Source organism: Salvelinus fontinalis, chromosome 1 (genome assembly GCF_029448725.1).
Source record: "Salvelinus fontinalis isolate EN_2023a chromosome 1, ASM2944872v1, whole genome shotgun sequence".
Taxonomy (NCBI): domain Eukaryota; kingdom Metazoa; phylum Chordata; class Actinopteri; order Salmoniformes; family Salmonidae; genus Salvelinus; species Salvelinus fontinalis.
Window position 1 is genome coordinate 41,836,244 of NC_074665.1, and position 21,327 is coordinate 41,857,570.

The 21,327-nt window shown below is 42.3% G+C and overlaps 2 protein-coding genes across 5 annotated transcripts; one reads left to right on the plus strand and one right to left on the minus strand.

The window, feature by feature from the left end:
- Positions 1–14,728: 14,728 nt before the first annotated feature.
- LOC129854584 (mitochondrial amidoxime-reducing component 1-like) lies at positions 14,729–17,371 on the plus strand. The gene is made up of 2 exons (XM_055921816.1): positions 14,729–15,062; positions 16,226–17,371. Exons 1-2 carry the CDS (start codon positions 14,809–14,811, stop codon positions 16,962–16,964), a joined length of 993 nt encoding a protein of 330 aa, XP_055777791.1. The 5' UTR covers positions 14,729–14,808; the 3' UTR covers positions 16,965–17,371.
- Positions 17,372–17,608: 237 nt separating this feature from the next.
- Positions 17,609–21,326, minus strand: LOC129854591 (translational activator of cytochrome c oxidase 1). 4 transcript variants are annotated; one of them, XM_055921829.1, is made up of 6 exons: positions 21,230–21,326; positions 20,412–20,710; positions 20,177–20,286; positions 18,946–19,079; positions 18,622–18,784; positions 17,609–18,290 (listed from the first exon to the last, which is right to left on the minus strand). In XM_055921829.1, exons 2-6 carry the CDS (start codon positions 20,704–20,706, stop codon positions 18,081–18,083), a joined length of 912 nt encoding a protein of 303 aa, XP_055777804.1. In that variant the 5' UTR covers positions 20,707–20,710; positions 21,230–21,326; the 3' UTR covers positions 17,609–18,080. The 4 variants fall into 4 exon arrangements, with proteins under 4 accessions (XP_055777804.1, XP_055777830.1, XP_055777812.1 ...); XM_055921855.1 differs by lacking the exon at positions 21,230–21,326 and adding an exon at positions 21,074–21,163; XM_055921837.1 differs by lacking the exon at positions 21,230–21,326 and adding an exon at positions 21,008–21,091.
- Position 21,327: the final 1 nt, after the last annotated feature.

Below are 21,327 nucleotides of genomic sequence, written 5' to 3' on the forward strand. Positions count from 1 at the left end.
CTTACGTGGCCTCCAACTGCTCTTAAACGCTAGTAAAACTAAATGCATGCTCTTCAACTGATCGCTGCCCGCCGACCTAGCATCACTACTCTGGACGGTTCTGACTTAGAAAATCTGGACAACTACAAATACCTAGGTGTCTGGCTAGACTGTAAACACTCCTTCCAAACTCATATTAAGCATCTCCAATCCAAAATTAAATCTAGAATCGGCTTCCTATTTCGCAAAAAAGCCTCCTTCACTCATGCTGCCAAACATAACCTCATAAAACTGACTATCCTACTGATCCTTGACTTCGGCGATGTCATTTACAAAATAGCCTCCAACACTCTATTCAGCAAATTGGATGCAGTCTATCACAGTGCCATCCGTTTTGTCACCAAAGCCCCATATACTAACCACCATTGCGACCTGTCTGCTCTAATTGGATGGTCCTCACTACATATTCATCGCCAAAGCCACTGGCTCCAGATCATCTACAAGTATTTGCCAGGGAAAGCCCCGCCTTATCTCAGCTCACTGATCACCATAGCAACACCTACCCATAGCACGCACTCCAGCAGGTATATTTCACTGGTCATCCCCAAAGCCAACACCTCATTTGGCCGCCTTTCCTTCCAGTTCTCTGCTGCCAATGACTTGAACGAATTGCAAAAGTCACTAAAGTTGGAGACTTACAGTTGAAGTCGAAAGTTTACATACACTTAGGTTGGAGTCATTAAAACTCATATTTCAACCACTCCACAAATTTCTTGTTAACAAACTATAGTTTTGGCAAGTCGGTTAGTACACCAGTAATTTTCCCATCAATTGTTAACAGACAGATTAGTTCACTTATCATTCACTGTATCACAATTCTAGTGAGTCAGAAGTTTACATACAGTTGACTGTGCCTTTAAACAGCTTGGGAAATTCCAGAAAATGATATCATGGCTTTAGAAGCTTCTGATTTGGAGGTGTAACTGTCGATGTATTTCAAGGCCTACCTTCAAACTCAGTGGCTCTTTGCTTGACATCATGGGAAAATCAAAAGAAATCAGCCAAGACCTCAGAAAAGAAATTGTAGACCTCCACAAGTCTGGTTCATCCTTGGAAGCAATTTCCAAATGAATGAAGGTGCCACGTTCATCTATAAAAACCATGGGACCACACAGCCGTGATACTGCTCAGGAAGGAGACGCGTTCTTTCAAAGAAGATGAACAAAAACGACTGTATAAAATACTGAGCTACAATTGCTCAGAAAAAGTGATTTTGTAAAATAATCTCTTTCGTGTCTGTGTTGTTATGATTTAGCTTCAATTCCCTAGTGGCTGAATCTATCTCACAGGAGAATTCATCAGAGCGAGGGAAAGAGCGCCCCTCTGTCTCATGAGGTATAGCCCATGTATCGGATGTTGTCTGGCCAAAAAGAGTTTGACATTTTGCCGCCCGTAACATTAGATTGATTGATGCCAGCTAGGATTTAGCCTCCCTTGATGAAAAAATATATAAGAATTAGCCAATCAGCATTGAGCTGGCACAGCAAAAACCACCCCTCAAAGAAGCACAGTCTGGATTTAGCTTCACACCAATCAAATCACATCAAAAGCTAAACTTAATTGTTAGAAAGAAAACTTGTCTGTTCTTGGTCTGCTTATGTTGTTGTCCTGCAGTAGCTAGCTAGCTCAAATCGGCCTCTTTCATTAGTCATGGATGGAGATTTGGATTTGTACAGGCCAATGATTATAAAGGAAATTCTGGTCTAACCATAAATCTATACATTGTGCCACTGGCCTGAGACGTATGAAGTTCCATATGTATCCTAGATGTATACTGAACAAAAATATAAAATGCAACATGCAACAATTTCAACCATTTTACCGAGTTACAGTTCATAAGGAAATCATGTTGGTGAGTATGCAGGCCATGGAAGAACTGGGACATTTTCAGGTTCCAGGAATTGTATACATATGCCTGCGACATGGGGTTGTGAATTGTCATGCTGAAACATGAGGTGATGGCAGATGAATAGCACCACAATGGGCCTCAGGATCTCATCACGGTATCTCTGTGCATCTAAATTGCCATCAATAAAATGCAATTGTTACGACTCGGAATAGGATCCCGGTGAGGACGAGCACGCAGATGAGTTTCCCTGAGACGGTTTCTGACAGTGTGTGCAGAAATTTTTCAGTTGTGCAAAACCAGTTTCACATAGCTTTCCAGGTGGCTGGTGTCAGACAATTCCGCAGGTGAAGAAGCCAGATGTGGAGGTTCTGGGATGGAGTGGTTACACGTGGTCTGCGGTTGTGAGGCCGGTCAGCCAAATTCCCTAAAATGTTGGAGGCAGCTTATGGTAGAGAAATTAACATTCAATTCTCTGACCACAGCTCTGGTGGACATTCCTGCAGTGAGCATGGCAATGGCACGCTCCCGCAACAATTGAGACATCTGTGGCATTGTGTTGTGTGACAAAACTGCACATTTTAGAGTGGCCTTTTGTCCCCAGCACAAGGTGCACCTGTGTAATTATCATGCTGTTTAATCAGTTTCTTGATATGCCACACCTGTCAGCTGGATGGATTATCTTGGCAAAGGAGAAATGCTCACTAACAAGGATGTACACAAATTTGTGCCCAAAAGTTGAGAGAAATAAGCTTTTTGTAATTATGAAAAATGTCTTGGATCTTTTATTTAAGCTCATGAAACATGGGGAAAACACTTTACATGCCGCGTTTATATTTTTGTTTAGTGTAGTAAGCTCACATTAACTAGCTAGCTTAGCTGGTTCATTGTTGCCCATTCAAGGAACTTAGGCTAGCAAGCATTTGAACCAGGTAGCTTAGACTAGGACAACAAAAACTAAACGTGTGTACTACTATATGACAGAGTCATAGACCGTTTTGCTAACATGAAAGAGGATGGCATCTGCGTTCATCTAGGGAGAATCTCAGTTGCATAATCTTTTCCTCCTTCTCAAAGGTCAGAGTGGATACAAGTAGTGCGAATCAACGTGTTTTCTCTACCTGTGCATCCACACACACACACACACACACACACACACACACACACACACACACACACACACACACACACACACACACACACACACACACACACACACACACACACACACACACACACACACACACACACACACACACACACACACACACACACACACACACACACACACACACACACACACACACACACACAGAAAATCAGTACCAAGGACAGCCACATGATATTTAGCAATGTTGATTGAACCAAATAGTTTTTGCCATCTATAGGTTTTCACTATATTAAGCTAAGCATATAGCCTAGTTGATTTGATGACGTTGAAATGTTTAAGTTGAAATGGTGCTGGAATAGCGGAGGCAGTGCTCCTGTTTTCTTTGTGCTAACGGTAAATTCTACATGGTCCAAAAACAGTAGTTGTTTACATTAACTTGATTATCAGTGATGTAAAGTACTTAAGTAAAAATACTTGAAAGTACTACTTAAGTAGTTTTTTATGTTATCTGTACTTTACTATTTATATTTGACAACTTTATACTTTACTTCACTACATTCCTAAAGGAAATTATGTACTATTTACTCCATACATTTTCCCTGACACCCAAAAGTACTCTTTACATTTTTAAAGCTTAGCAGGACAGGAAAATGATCTAATTCACACACTTATCAAGATGTCATCCTTACTGCCTCTGATCTGGCAGACTCATTAAAGACATTTTTAAATTATGTCTGAGGGTTGGAGTGTCCCCCTGGCTAACAGTAAAAAAATAAAAGGTGCATCTGGTTTGCTTAAGGAATTTGAAATGATTTATTATTTTACTTTTGATACAACCTCTCTAGGGTATGTGGGACGCTAGTGTCCCACCTGGCCAACATCCGGTGAAATTGCAGAACGCCAAATTCAAAATACAGAAATACACATAATAAGCATTATACAATATACAAGTGTTATACATCGGCTTAAAGAGGAACTTCTTGTTAATCCAGCCGCTGTGTCAGATTTCAAAAAGGCTTTACGGCGAAAGCATACCATGTGATTATCTGAATACAGCGCCCCGTGTAAAAAAGCAAACAAACATTTACCAGCCAAGTAGAGGAGTCACTAAAGTCAGAAATAGCGATAAAATTAATCACTTACCTTTGATGATCTTCATATGGTTGCACTCACAAGACTCCCAGTTACACAGTAAATGTTCGTATTGTTCGATAAAGTCCCTCTTTATGTCCCAAAAACTCAGTTTTGTTGGTGAGTTTTGTTCAGTAATCCAATGGTTCCAAGGTGGTCACAACAGGCAGACGAATACATACTAAAAGTACCGGTAAAGGTCGTCGGAAACATGTCAAACGATGTTTATAATTAATCCTCAGGTTGTTTATTGTCTTTATAATCAATAATATTTCAACCGGACAATACCGTTTTCAATAGAAAAGAAAAATAACAAACGGCACGCTCACGGGAGGGCACCAAAATCAGGTCTGCATACTTCCTCTGTCCTCTGATCAAAATGGCTTTTTACTCGTCGTTTTTCAAAATAAAAGCCTGAAACCATGTCTAAAGACTGTTGACATCTAGTGGAAGCCATAGGAACTGCAATCTGATTCCTAACCTATTGGATTCTCTATAGGCATTGAGTTGAAAAACAGCCACATGAAAATAATTTCACTTCCTGGATGGATTTTTCTCAGGTTTTCGCCTGCCATATCAGTTCTGTTATACTCACAGACATGATTTTAACAGTTTTAACAAACCTTAGAGTGTTTTCTATCCAAATCTACCAATTATATGCATATCCTAGCTTCTGGGCCTAAGTAACAGGCAGTTTACTTTGGGCACGCTTTTCATCCGGAGGTGAACTTTTAGATTTAAAACCAAATACTTTTACCCATGTAGGATTTTATTGGGTGACTTTCACTTCAGTCATTTTCTATTAAGGTATCTTTACTTTTACTCAAGTATGACAATTGGGTACTTTTTACACCACTGTTGATTGACCATGCTGTGTAGGTCATGTAACTATTTGTTACATGCAATATTGGCTTTGTGGACTTCACCAGACAGATGTTGCTCTCCGGTTTTGTGATAAAACACACGTGGTTGAATTTATTCCGCCATAGTGTGGCTTTTGTCTATTTGTTTTCTCTGCGTTATTGTATACAGTATCACGGACCAATGGGTTATAGAGCAAACACCACAATTATCACAACACAGGTTGTAATACAGCTTTTTTCTCTGGCTTGGCTTCACCAGTGATTTTATCTATGCACCGCTAGTGTTTAAGGGTAACAACTAAGTACCTTACTGTGATTGTATTCAATTAAAATGCTCAAAATGCAACAAAAATAGAAGAATTTCTCAAGCAAGAATTATGCTAAGACTGTCTGGGAGTGGTCCGAGTGGGGAGAGGAAAACTGAAAAGTATCTGTTATTGGCAGACAGGTTTGGAATTCTTTCTTATTGGAGCTTCAATGCCATACAACTCTCCTTATGTGGCCTCCAACTGCTCTTAAATGCAAGTAAAACTAAATGCATGCTCTTCAACCGATCGCTGCCCGCACCTGCCCGCCAGTCTAGCATCACTACTGGACGGTTCTGACTTAGAATATGTGGACAACTACAAATACCTAGGTGTCTGGTTAGACTGTAAACTCTCCTTTCAGACCCACATTAAGCCATATTAAGCACCTTACAAAATAGCCTCAAACACTCTACTCAACAAATTGGATGCAGTCTATCACAGTGCCATCCGTTTTGACACCAAAGCCACATATACTACCCACCACTGCGACCTGTATGCTTTCGTTGGCTGGCCTTCACTTCATACTCGTCGCCAAACCCAATGGCTACAGGTCATCTACAAGTCTTTGCTAGGTAAAGCCCCGCCTTATCTCAGTTCACTGATCACCATAGCAGCACCCACCCGCAGCACGCGCTCCAGCAGGTATATTTCACTGGTCACCCCCAAAGCCAATTCCTCCTTTGGCCGCTTTCCTTCCAGTTCTCTGCTGCCAATGACTGGAACGAACTGCAAAAATCACTGAAGCTGGAGACTCATATCTCCCTCTCTAACTTCAAGCACCAGCTGTCAGAGCAGCTCCCAGATCATTGCACCTGTACATCTGTAAATAGCCCATCCAACTACCTCATCCCCATACTGTATTTATTTTTTTATTTAGCTCCATTGCACCCCAGTATCTCTACTGGCACATTCATCTTCTGCACATCTATCACTCCAGTGTTTAATTGCTATATCGTAATTACCTCGCCACTATGGCCTATTTTATTGCCTTACCTCCCTTAACTTACCTCCTTTGCACACACTGTATATAGACTTTTTATACTGTATTATTGACTGTGTGTTTGTTTATTGCATGTGTAACTGTGTTGTATGTGTCAAACTGCTTTGCTTTATCTTGGCCAGGTTGCAGTTTTAAATGAGAACTTGTTCTCAACTAGCCTACCTGGTTAAATAAATGAAAAAAAAAAAATTGGTCTATTAACTAATTTACTGCCTGGTGATGTCACCAGGCAGGCCAAAACTCCATCCCACCAAAACAGGCAGAAATGTCAGTCATTTCAAACAGCTCTTACACTAAAAGGGCATTATTATCATTTTCACAGTATTATTCAAACCTCATAGCGTGGAAATTCTATATAGGTTAAAACACAGGGAAACATGTTTTTTACTGCAATGGGTCTTTAATGAAAACGGACTGCTATTGGAATCTGCAGAAAGTCACCCAGTAAAATACTACTTGAGTAAAAGTCTAAAAGTATTTGGTTTAAATTATACTTATGTATCTAAAGTAAATGTAATTGCTAAAATATACTTAAGTATCAAAAGTAAAAGTATAAATAATTTCAAATTCCTTATATTATGGCAAATCAGACGGCACAATGTTTTTTGTTCATTTATGGCTAGCCAGGGGCACACTCAAACACAGATATAATTTACAAACGAAGCATGTGTGGTTAGTGAGTCTGCCAGATCAGAGGCAGAAGACATGCCCAGAGATGTTCTCTTTATAAGTGTGTGAAGCGTTTTCCTGTCCTGCTAAGTGTAACAGTATACCACCTTCCGTCCCTCTCCTCGCCCCTACCTGGGTTCAAACCAGGGACCCTTCTGCACACATCGACAACAGCCACCCTCGAAGCATCGTTACCCATCGCTCCACAAAAGCAAGGGGAACAACTGCGTCACGGGCTAAGAGCGAGTGACGTCAACGATTGAAACGCTATTAGCGCGCACCACGCTAACTAGCCATTTCACATCGGTTACATAAGCATTCAAAATGTAAAAAGTACTTTTGGGTGTCATGTGCAGGTGTAAAACACAGTTTATTTCTGTATCTTGAGTTTTGAAAATGCGTTACTGTTTATGGCAGGCTACATGACAGGCTACATTAGCACGCTCGTGCATGTGTGTGGGCTGCAAGCTTTGTACCACTTTTTTTTTGGATGTCAAGTTAAAAAGTTTGAAAACCGTCAAATTGTAGCGAGAGAGGATTGCCATAAATATACAGCTCCAAAATAAAAATAAATAAAAGAGTGATGATCAAGAATGTTAACTGTTTACCTGGAAAGCTCACCAGCAATGGGTCATCAAGCAACAATTACTAGCATAGGCCTACTGGTCTTTTGGTATGTCAAAATTGCTTGAAATTAATCATTTAATCATGAAGCCTGCATTTGAAATTTGTTAAAATGTATTATTGAATAATCATATATGCTGTAGACTACATAATGAAAAGGGATGTCTGGTAGCCTCAATAATTTGACAAAGATTGTTTATGTATATTTGTAGATTGCCTGTATAGAATTTTATTTACTTGACTTGAAAAAACTTCTGACTTGACATGCTCTTAGAATTCATGACTTGGCCTTGACTCGACACGTTCTACTTGGGACTTGACTTGACACTTGAATCTTGTGACTTGGTCCCACCTCTGCCTCTATGATTTAGCGTTTTAAACATTCTGGTTTAACCAGTTGAGCTGACAGACAGTTTGCACTGCTTTGATATGGTTTTAATTAATTCAACAAGAGGGCAATATTTTATTGCTGTAGTAGTGTTCCCCCCCAGAAAGCTATGACTTTTTGCTTTCGCCTGGAATTATTTGTCTGAGAAAAGAAATAACACGTTTCAACCCATGTGATCTAGTACACAAAAGTATTTTTATTTATCTCACCTTAATTAAAAGTATAATAAACATACAATTAGGATTACAAAAGTGTGAATGAATAACCCATATATATATACACTGCTCAAAAAAAATAAAGGGAACACTTAAACAACACAATATAACTCCAAGTCAATCACACTTCTGTGAAATCAAACTGTCCACTTAGGAAGCAACACTGATTGACAATAAATTTCACATGCTGTTGTGCAAATGGAATAGACAACAGGTGGAAATTATAGGCAATTAGCAAGACACCCCCAATAAAGGAGTGGTTCTGCAGGTGGTGACCACAGACCACTTCTCAGTTCCTATGCTTCCTGGCTGATGTTTTGTTCACTTGAATGCTGGCGGTGCTCTCACTCTAGTGGTAGCATGAGACGGAGTCTACAACCCACACAAGTGGCTCGGGTAGTGCAGCTCATCCAGGATGGCACATCAATGCGAGCTGAGGCAAGAAGTTTTGCTGTGTCTGTCAGCGTAGTGTCCAGAGCATGGAGGCGCTACCAGTAGACAGGCCAGTACATCAGGAGACGTGGAGGAGGCCGTAGGAGGGCAACAACCCAGCAGCAGGACCGCTACCTCCGCCTTTGTGCAAGGAGGAGCAGGAGGAGCACTGCCAGAGCCCTGCAAAATGACCTCCAGCAGGCCACAAATGTGCATGTGTCTGCTCAAACGGTTAGAAACAGACTCCATGAGGGTGGTATGAGGGCCCGATGTCCACAGGTGGGGGTTGTGCTTACAGCCCAACACCGTGCAGGACGTTTGGCATTTGCCAGAGAACACCAAGATTGGCAAATTCGCCACTGGCGCCCTGTGCTCTTCACAGATGAAAGCAGGTTCACACTGAGCACATGTGACAGACGTGACAGAGTCTGGAGACGCCGTGGAGAACGTTCTGCTGCCTGCAACATCCTCCAGCATGACCGGTTTGGCGGTGGGTCAGTCATGGTGTGGGGTGGCATTTCTTTGGGGGCCGCACAGCCCTCCATGTGCTCGCCAGAGGTAGCCTGACTGCCATTAGGTACCGAGATGAGATCCTCAGACCCCTTGTGAGACCATATGCTGGTGCGGTTGGCCCTGGGTTCCTCCTAATGCAAGACAATGCTAGACCTCATGTGGCTGGAGTGTGTCAGCAGTTCCTGCAAAAGGAAGGCATTGATGCTATGGACTGGCCCGCCCGTTCCCCAGACCTGAATCCAATTGAGCACATCTGGGACATCATGTCTCGCTCCATCCACCAACGCCACGTTGCACCACAGACTGTCCAGGAGTTGGCGGATGCTTTAGTCCAGGTCTGGGAGGAGATCCCTCAGGAGACCATCCGCCACCTCATCAGGAGCATGCCCAGGCGTTGTAGGGAGGTCATACAGGCACGTGGAGGCCACACAGACTACTGAGCCTCATTTTGACTTGTTTTAAGGACATTACATCAAAGTTGGATCAGCCTGTAGTGTGGTTTTCAGCACATTCAACTATGTAAAGAAAAAAGTATTTCATAAGAATATTTCATTCATTCAGATCTAGGATGTGTTATTTTAGTGTTCCCTTTATTTTTTTGAGCAGTGTATATACAGTGGGGAGAACAAGTATTTGATACACTGCCGATTTTGCAGGTTTTCCTACTTACAAAGCATGTAGAGGTCTGTAATTTTTATCATAGGTACACTTCAACTGTGAGAGACGGAATCTAAAACAGAAATCCCAAAAATCACATTGAATGATTTTTAAGTAATTAATTTGCATTTTATTGCATGACATAAGTATTTGATCATGTACCAACCAGTAAAAATTCCGGCTCTCACAGACCTGTTAGTTTTTCTTTAAGAAGCCCTCCTGTTCTCCACTCATTTCCTGTATTAACTGCACCTGTTTGAACTCGTTACCTGTATAAAAGACACCTGTCCACACACTCAATCAAACAGACTCCAACCTCTCCACAATGGCCAAGACCAGAGAGCTGTGTAAGGACATCAGGGATAAAATTGTAGACCTGCACAAGGCTGGGATGGGCTACAGGACAATAGGCATGCGGCTTGGTGAGAAGGCAACAATTGTTGGCGCAATTATTAGAAAATGGACGAAGTTCAAGATGATGGTCAATCACCCTCGGTCTGGGGCTCCATGCAAGATTTTACCTCGTGGGGCATCAATGATCATGAGGAAGGTGAGGGATCAGCCCAGAACTACACGGCAGGACCTGGTCAATGACCTGAAGAGAGCTGGGACCACAGTCTCAAAGAAAACCATTAGTAACACACTACGCTGTCATGGATTAAAATCCTGCAGCGCACACAAGGTCCCCCTGCTCAAGCCAGCGCATGTCCAGGCCCGTCTGAAGTTTGCCAATGACCATCTGGATGATCCTGAGGAGGAATGGGAGAAGGTCATGTGGTCTGATGAGACAAAAATAGAGCTTTTTGGTCTAAACTCCACTCGCCGTGTTTGGAGGAAGAAGAAGGATGAGTACAACCCCAAGAACACCATCACAACCGTGAAGCATGGAGGTGGAAACATCATTCTTTGGGGATGCTTTTCTGCAAAGGGGACAGGACGACTGCACCGTATTGAGGGGAGGATGGATGGGGCCATGTATCGCGAGATCTTGGCCAACAACCTCCTTCCCTCAGTAAGAGCATTGAAGATGGGTCATGGCTGGGTCTTCCAGCATGACAACAACCCGAAACACACAGCCAGGGCAACTAAGGAGTGGCTCCGTAAGAAGCATCTCAAGGTCCTGGAGTGGCCTAGCCAGTCTCCAGACCTGAACCCAATAGAAAATCTTTGGAGGGAGCTGAAAGTCCGTATTGTCCAGTGACAGCCCCGAAACCTGAAGGATCTGGAGAAGGTCTGTATGGAGGAGTGGGCCAAAATCCCTGCTGCAGTGTGTGCAAACCTGGTCAAGAACTACAGGAAACATGTGATCTCTGTAATTGCAAGCAAAGGTTTCTGTACCAAATATTAAGTTCTGCTTTTCTGATGTATCAAATACTTATGTTATGCAATAAAATGCAAATTAATTACTTTAAAATCATACAATGTGATTTTCTGGATTTTTGTTTTAGATTCCGTCTCTCACAGTTGAAGTGTACCTATGATAAAAATTACAGACCTCTACATGCTTTGTAAGTAGGAAAACCTGCAAAATCGGCAGTTTATCAAATACTTGTTCTCCCCACTGTATATACTTTTTTCTTTACATAGTTGAATGTGCTGACAACATTGGCATTGAGGAGCACCACATCAGTCATTGGCATCATCAATAAGTGCATCGATGATGTCATCCCCACAGTGACCGTACGTACATACCCCAACCAGAAGCCATGGATTACAGGCAGCATCCGCACTGGACAAAAGGATCACCTATGTGAGAACACTATTAATTGACTACAACTCAGCGTTCAACACCATAGTGCACTCAAAGCTCATCAATAAGCTAAGGACCCTGGGACTTAACACCTGCCTCTGTAACTGGTCCTGGACTTCCCGATAGGCTGTCCCCCAGGTGCAAAGGGTAGGTAACAACACATCTGCCACGCAGATCATCAACACAGGGGCCACTCAGGGTTGCGTGCTCGGTCCCCTCCTGTACTCCCTGTTCACTCATGACTGCACGGCCAGAAACAACTCCAACACCATCATTAAATTTGCTGATGACACAACAGTGGTAGGCCTGATCCCCGACAACGACGAGACAGCCCATAGGGAGGAGGTCAGAAACCTGGCCGTGTGGTGCCAGGACAACAACCTCTCCCTCAATGTGGTTAAGACAAAGGAGATGATTGTGGACTACAGGAAAAGGAGGACCGAGCACGCCCCCATGCTCATCAACGGGGCTGCAGTGGAGCAGGTTGAGAGCTTCAAGTTCCTTGGTGTCCACATCCCCAAAAAACTAACATGGTCCAAGCACACCAAGACAGTCGTGAAGAGGGCACCACAAAACCTATTCCCCCACAGGAGACTGAAAAGATTTGGCATGGATCCTCAGATCCTCAGAAACTGGCTCTCGTGAGGACTGCCACAGGAAAAGAAGACCCAGATGTACCTCTGCTGTAGAGAATAAGTTCATTAGAGTTACCAGCCTCTGAAATTGAAGCCCAAATAAATGCGTCACAGAGTTCAAGTAACAGACATCTCAACAACAACTGTTCAGAGGATACTGCTGGAATCAGGCCTTCATGGTCGAATTTCTGCAAAGAAACCACTACTAAAGGACACCAATAATAAGAAGAGACTTGCTTGGACCAAGAAACACAAGCAATGGACATTAGACCGGTGGAAATCTGTCCTTTGGTCTGGTGAGTCCAAATTTGCAATTTTTGGTTCCAAACGCCATGTCTTTGTGAGACGCAGAGTAGGTGAACGGATGATCTCTGCATGTGTTGTTCCCACCGTGAAGCATGGAGGAGAAGGCATCTGGTTTGCGCTAAGTGGGACTATCATTTGTTTTTCAACAGGACAATGACCCAAAACACACCTCCAGGCTCTGTAAGGGTTATTTAACCAAGAAGGAGTGTGATGGAGTGCTGAATCAGATGACCTGGCCTCCACAAATCACCTGACCTCAACCCAATTGAGGTGGTTTTGGATGAGTTGGACCACAGAGTGAAGGAAAAGCAGCTAACAAGTGCCTAGCATATGTGGGACGTCCTTCAAGACTGTTGGAAAAGCATTCCAGGGGACTACCTTGTGAAGCTGGTTGAGAGAGTTTGCAAAGCTGTCATCAAGGCAAAGGGTGACTACTTTGAATAACCTAAAATATATTTTGATTTGTTTAACACCTTTTTGGTTACTATATGATTCCATATGAGTTATTTCATTGTTTTGATGTCTTCACAATTATTTTACAATCCAGAAAATAGTAAAAAAAAAAAAAAAAAAACTTGAATGAGTAGGTGTCTAAACTTTTGACAGGTGTACACACACACACACACACACACACACACACACACACACACACACACACACACACACACACACACACACACACACACACACACACACACACACACACACACACACACACACACACACACACACACACACACACACACACATAAATATTTCCCCTTTATTACTTTACCAAACATCATGACATTGGTGATTGTCAAAATCTGTTCACTTCTAAAAATCAACATTTGGGCCATTTAAACAGCATGCGTCCCTCCTATAGACAAAGGGGCGAATGGCTATGTAAAGGGATAGATTTGTCATTCTGAGCATATGCAATGTGTCTACCTCCGACGTAAAACAAAATGTTTGACTTCCACACAAAATTACCTTTTTACTTATTTTAGGTTTAAGGAAGTGTGTAGGTTGCATTCTTTATTGTAGAGCTATGAAAGTTATGTATTCAGATCCGTCTGCTCAAGACATTCAGCGATTCCTTTGCCATGAAGCAGTAGAGCTGGATTGCTCAGAGCATAGAGATGTACAGAGATCTCTGGTACCCAAAAGCCTATATTACGAAAGGCAGCACCATTGTGGACTGATACGTTGTGATCTCTATACATCTCTATAGCTCAGAGGTGCCTGCAATTAAAGGGACAATTAACTAAAATGTGCAATTAAAGGGACAGTTAACAAAAAGATATTAGAAAAATGTTAGCCCTGTTCTACAATGAGATAATATCAGTCAGCTAACATGGCCTTTATTGGTTTACAGTCACATCTAACAACACAAATAATTGTTTTCTAATTTATTTTTCAGTTAATAATTTTTGTTGACTGTAAATACTTATTATGCATGCTTTTGGTGTTATAGCAATGTTTATGTACTCCATTGCTATTGTCACTGGCCACTGTCATCCTCTGTGTGTGTGTGTGTGTGTGTGTGTGTGTGTGTGTGTGTGTGTGTGTGTGTGTGTGTGTGTGTGTGTTTTGCTTTCAAAATTAATGTCCCTCATTGAAAGTGAAGCAAACAAATAAAAGTACTTCTGTGTCATTTTCCAACAATGCAGAGTTAAAGACAAAGATTGAAAAATATAAAATAAAAATTGTGTCACAAGAAATAAATAGACAGTGAATTATAAGTGAAATAATCTGTCTGTAAACAATTGTTGGAAAAATGACTTGTTTCATGCACAAACAGTTAGAAACAGACTCCATGATGGTGGTATGAGGGCCCGACGTCCACAGGTGGGGGTTGGGCTTACAGCCCAACCGAATTGCCAAAACTATAGTTTGTTAACAAGAAATTTGTGGAGTGGTTGAAAAACGAGTTTTTAATGACTCCAACCTAAGTGTATGTAACCTTCCCGACTTCAAATAGCTCCAATCATTTATCAAGTCGGACATTTCAGAGTTTCCTAGTTCGAACTAGCGCATGAACACAGCATTAATGCTGCGTTCAAAACAACTAGGTTCTCGAGTTGGAATTCCTTGTTGGATGACCATTCACATCGATTTTTCCCAGTTTGAGCTCGTTTTTTCCCGAGTTCCCAGTTGTTTTGAAAGCACTGAAGTCAAAAGTCTGAGATTTCCGATTTGCCAGTTCCCGAGTTGTTTTGAACGCGGCAATATGGCCTGTAACTTACGGTTCTCCGACGTCACACAGACCAGCCCCCTTTACTGAGGTGTTATTTTTTGCCAAGTTCAATGTATATCTGTTGCGCCTTCTAAAAGTAAAGATGAACTTAGTAGAGGTGTTGAGAAATGCGTTTACATTTATATATAAGAAAGCGCAGCTCTGGGCTGTAGGTGGTGGTATTACTGTTGTCGCACTTGGACTTGGATATAAGTTTTTACTCAGGCCGAATAAACTTAACCGTGTGGGCGTTGTGTCACAGCTACTCATTCACCCAATGAAGTCGGGTAGAGCTGTGTCCGTGGCCCTTGCAGAATGTCAACCGATCGGTTTGAAGTACGGTGAACTTCGAGATAGGTTAGTAACATTTTATTCGGATTTTTTCCTAATATATTTTTGCAATACGTTTAAAAAAAATTTTTTTTACAAGGCGCTAATGCACTGCTTGTACTGGTCCCAAAACGTTACATAAGCCATGTCAACAGCGACTGTATTTTATGTTGTAATAATCCTCTCACATTTATTGATCGAAGTAATTGCATGTTGCCTAACCCTAACAACAACAATAACAAATAGTATGTTTATCAATTATTCAAGTGAATCACTTAAGTAAAAGGTCAGAACATGCCATGGAAATGTTGTGGTGGTCATTCTGATGAGGTACCACTCAACAATGTACAGATCCAGTTAAATATATTGGCACCTTGCACTTTTTAAATAAAGGTTAAATTTAAAAAAAGCCTGTTATGTCATCGGACAAAAGAGGGGAGGAGCGCCCTTCTGAAATCAAACAGTAATCTGTGCCATTTTGTCAACAAGGCTGCATCACTTTTCCATGTGAAAACACATCAATCTACTCATTACTCTACGTGCTCCCACTTCACATTGTTTATAGCTGACTTTGCCATGGGTTTTGAACGGAGCACCTGGCTCACTCCCGGGAGGCAGCCCGGTTCCAAAACGAATGGAATCATTGTTCACCCATTGCAAAACCTGCTTACATGGTCCACCGGGTGATAGTAATTGAACCCCCAACATGTAGTTCCATAGTTTTTCATTTAAATGTTTCAAGGAGAAATTGTATGTATTTAAGTATTTGTTGTTGTTGTAGTGGGGACAGTAACATTAATACTTTTTAAAAATTATACTTGAAATAGTTTTTAATTAAAAATATATATTTTTATGTTTAGTTCCCATAATATAATTTAAGAGTATGCATTATGGTGTCTGTAATATAATACCTGTGGCAAAAACAAATGTAGACATTAATAAATGCATTTCTAGGTACCTGCTGTTGTCTTGACATGAAACTAAACTAGAGTTTTAATACCGTACTGAGCTCGTAGTACCGAGTCAATGTGCAGGGGTATGAGGTAATTGAGGCAATACAGTTTTTACATGTGGGTAGGGAGAAAAGTGAGTCTGAGTGTGCATAGAAAAGAAAGTCCCCTATTGACTGAGGTGACTGAAGCGAGGTGATAATGGCTGGCCCCCCCTCCCCCCTTTGTGTTTTAATGCAGGCACTGGCTGGTGATCACTGAGGATGGCCACATGGTGACGGGGAGGCAAGAGCCTCGCCTGGTGCTGGTGGCGTTGACCAGTGACGGGGCACAGATGTGTCTGAATGGACCCGGCATGGAGCAGCTGAGGTTCCCCATTCTGCAGCCTGACAATCCCATCATCAACTGCAGGGTGTTTAGCAGCGATATCCAAGGCAGGGACTGTGGCGACGAAGTGTCTAACTGGCTCACAGGCTACCTGGCTGCTGGAAAAACCTTTCGCTTGGTGCACTTTGAGCCCCATATGAAGCCCAGGAGGCCAGCAGAGACGGAGTCTCTCTATCCTCAGAGGGAAAAAATTGCGTACCCTGATTGTGGCCCGATAATGTTGCTGTCTGAAGCCTCTGTGAAAGATCTAAACAGCAGGCTGGAGAATGACGTCACAGTTGCACGCTTTCGACCAAATATCATTGTTAGCAATTGCGAAGCCTTTGATGAGGATTCTTGGGAAGACATCCAGATTGGCGATGTGCGGATGCACCGCGTGATGGCGTGCGGAAGGTGCATCTTCACCACTGTCGACCCTGAAACAGGAGTCATCAGTAGGAAACAGCCACTGGAGACGCTGAAAAACTACAGACTGTGTGATGAAGCTGAGAAGCACATCTATAAGACATCGCCACTGTTTGGACAGATGTACACCATCAGCAAGACTGGGATCCTGCAGGTTGGAGATGTGGTGTACAAGATAAGCCACTGAGATGGATGGAGGACTTAGCCAGAGTTCCAGTCTGTTTGTGTTATCATGACAATTCCTTGTCATGTTTGGCTTGACAATGACATCAATGGAGTGGGAAAAAGCACAAACATATCTGGGAGCAGGCTTTGTAAAGGTCAGACCGTTTCCTGTCACAAAATAAAGTAATAGTTAAAATAAGCAATTTTTTGCCAGATCAGATGTTGATTATATTAAATGTTACTAATAGAAATATGAAATCAATTCAGCACCCTTTATGATTGAGAACATTATAGGTAGGTTTTATGTTCTATATCGTATGAGCACAAAGACTTGTAACATTTATCATGAGTCTGATGAAGGCCATTGACTGGCAAAACGTCACAATTTGTAATATTTAGAAAAATAAAGTACCAAGTTTTTAATCGCGAGCGAGTTGCGCCTTTTCCCTCCTGATGTAATGTTTATCATGGAAAACAATAAACCAAACTGACATTTTGTTTAGGAATAGTTTCCCCATCATATTTGTTCCAAGAAAGGCTGAAATGATTACGTGTTGATTTACTATATCAACAGTGCTGAAACAAACAGTATTAGATAATGCATGTTTGATAACTTCACATTCATGCAGTGACATTGTAGCCAAGTCCTTCCAGAGTTCTGAGCAGTTTACACAGAAATTAAATAGTTTTATTTGGACATGATAGTTGTTTTTACATTCATATCCAAGATATCCTTTAAGCAGGTACACAAGAGGTTTCACATGGTTTCCTGACACAAACTCCTTTTACCTCACAGACTCAGTCTGGCTAGTCACAATCGGGACGATTCAGAGTTGAAATAAGCACCTGCAACTCAGACTTGGGAGACTTGGGTGAAAATTTGAGTTAAACACAAAGATCTCAAGTCTGAATCCTGTCCAACTTCTCTTGCTCCCGAGCTTCCAGATAAATGCATTTTTCTTGGCACTGACAAACGCAATGTCTTCTTAAAATAACTGCAACCATGACTTTTGTACAGTCCATAGATGAGCAGACCTGGTGTTAAGATTTGTCTGCTCAATTCAAATGTCCAAACATGCAATATATCCTAACGTGAAATGTCCATAATATGTAATATGACAATAGTACATAATGACTGTCAGTCATGGGCCTGGATGTTGTCCCAGACCCGCACCACGTCTAGGCAGTCACTCAGGGCTTCTATCAGAGATAAGGCTGCCTCCAGCTGGGCTTGTGGAAGCTGCGTGGGTTTGTGGGACACAAACTCCAGGCTAGCGGACACAGTGCGCACCCCCAGTTCTTCCAGCGAGGTCCGCACCTTCTTCAGCTCTGTCATGTCACACACAAACTGACAGAGAGACAAAGTAATGTATTGATGCTGGATAGGACACTAGTTCAAGGGTGTACAACTCAGACCCTCGAGGTCAGGTTTGAATTTGTCCCTGGCACAATATTTCCTTGTTCAACTCATGTTATACATTGATGTAAAACCCCCTGGGTTGTGTTCATTAGGGTGTTATAAAATGGTTTGCAATGGAAAAATCATCCAGGTAGACCCTATTTCAATCATTTTTTTCGTGTTTGGTGCCTAATGAACACAGCCCTGGTTTTTCCATAGTCCAGCCCTCGAGGGCTAAATCAGTGCACTCCTGCATCTATTGACCCTAACCACATCTCACCTGTAGGAGGGACTTATCATCCTCATCCTCTGTTTCTTGGACGTCCTCGGCCCCCGCCTCGATGGCCAGTTCCAGAGCTCGCTCGGACGACACACCCTGCCCCTGCGCCACCACCACCCCCTTCCTGCTGAAGTTATGACGCACCCCGTCGCACAGCGCTGCCCTGTGGACAAACACAGAAAAATAAACAATGGATCAGTAAACATACAGACTCTGGCTCTCTGACATGATGCAATTACTCAAAACATAATGAAAACTATCTAAACTGAACATAAGAAACACTTAAAACATTTACCAACCCCCCCCCCCCCCCCCCAGTCTGACCCGTGTTTGTTGAGCAGATGTTTGAGTTCCTGGTGACTTCGGGTGTTGTTGTCAGTTAGCATATCGATGAGCAGCATGCAGCCACCAGGCCCCCTGGCTTCATACATGTGCTGGGTTCCTGCCTTGGACTTTTCCTGAGAAGAGGACAAAAGCAGAGGTGTGGACTCGAGTCTGACTCGATTTCACAAATGTTTCATGAGCTGAAATAAAAAAATCACTGAAATGTTCCATATGCACAAAAGCTTATTTGTCTCAAATTTTGTGCACAAATTTGTTTACATCCCTGTTAGTGAGCATTTCTCCTTTGCAAAGATAATTCATCCACCTGACAGGTGTGGCATATCAAGAAGTGATCGTTACACAGGTGGACATTGTGCTGGGGACAATTAAAGGCTACTCTAAAATGTGCAGTTTTGTCACACAACACAATGCCACAGATGTCTCAAGTTGAGGTAGTATGCAATTGGCAGACCACGTAACCATGCCAGCCCAGAACCTCCACATCCAGCTTCATCACCTGTGGGATCGTCTGAGACCAGCCAGCCGGACAGCTAATGAAACTGTGGATTTGTACAACTGAAGAATTTCTGCACAAACTGTAAGAAATCTTTAGACACACCAGGGTCTTGACCTGACTGCAGTTTGGCGTCTTAACCGTCTTCAGTGGGCAAATGCTCACCTTTGATGGCCACTGGCACGTTGGAGAAGTGTGCTCTTCACGGATGAATCCCGAGATCTCAACGACGTCAGCGTGTATGTTGTCGTGTGGGCAAGCGGTTTGCTGATGTGAACAGAGTCCCCCATGGTGGAGGTGGGGGAGTTCCCGCCAATATCCAGCAACTTCGCACAGCCATTGAAGAGGAGTGGGACAACATTCCACTGGCCACAATCAACAGCCTGATCAACTCGATGCGAAGGAAATGTCGCGCTGCTTGAGGCAAATGGTGGTCACACCAGATACTGACTGGTTTTCTGTCCACGCCCCTACTTTTTTTTTTTTAAAGGTAGCTGTGACCAAAAGATCCATATCTTTATTCCCATTCATGTGAAATCCATAGATTAGGCCCTAATTAATTTATTTAAATTGACCGATTTCCTTATATTAACGCAGTAAAATCTTTGAAATTGTTGCATTTATATTTTTGTTCAGTGTAATTGTATCATAATGCATTATATCCGAGTGTTATAAGTGTTACAAAAACATTTCACTTTGATCAGTCAGTCAACTTACCGCTCCCTTGATGGCAGCTTCTATGGACGCTTTGGGCATGTTCTTGCCTCGGCATTGCTCCACTACATTCGCCAATGCTAGATTGAATTCTGGATTACTAGATCTCCCGTCTGTAGAAAACAGAATTAACAAGCAAATCACAGGAATGGTTGATGCAGCACCAGTCAAAGCATTCCTCATAATGCTCACATGTAGTGCATTGAATTGGAGCAAACAAGTTGTCAGTCACACTTACCTTTGACTGCAATTCTTATCATCATCCCAAACTTCATGAACATTCGACTCCGGGCTGCATCTTTGGGTCCTTTTATATTTTTCACCTTTGACCACTTATTATGACCAGCACACAAGTTAGGGCACAGATGTAGTGTTCTTACAGGATGGGTTGTCCAAAGAGGGTAGGGACATGTCACCGTCAGGTCTGTGCGGGCTGGACGAATCCTTGCGCCCATGTAATTGTTGGTGGTCAAGCAGGCAAGTCGACGTAAACACAGAGGCATGAAACCCCTCAACACCACTCGCCATCCCATTGCTCTGAGTCAGAAAAGGAAAATGTAAGGGCATTGCATTGACAAACAGTATTATATGTTTGGTATACATGCGAGAACCAGAAGAAACACGTGGACGTATGTGCAAATGTAAAAATGGCTTATGACAGTTGCCTCGCTTTTATGTAAAACAAAAAAAACGACATTTGATAAGCTTAGCTAGCTAGCTAAAGTTACTACTTGCTGCTAAGAAGACCACATAAAAAAATTACCTACATTTTATAAGCTTAGCAAGCTAACGTTACTATTGCTGCTAAGAAGACCACGTAAAAAAATTACCTACATTTTATAAGCTTAGCAAGCTGACGTTACTATTGCTGCTAAGAAGACCACGTAAAAAAGTACCTACATTTGATAAGCTTTGCTAGCTGACGTTACTACTTGCTGCTAAGAAGACCACATAACAGTAGGTCTGCTATCTTACTAGCTATAATGCCTGTTCCTAATGGAAAACGAATTATTGAATTATGAATTATTGAATGTATCACATTTTCCGTAAACGTACACTTTATAAAGAGTAAGTGTTGGTGTCCTTTGAGGTCAAATTGACGCTTCCGGGTTGTCTAGTGACGAAAGAAGCGGACCTTTCAAAATAAAAGTCCG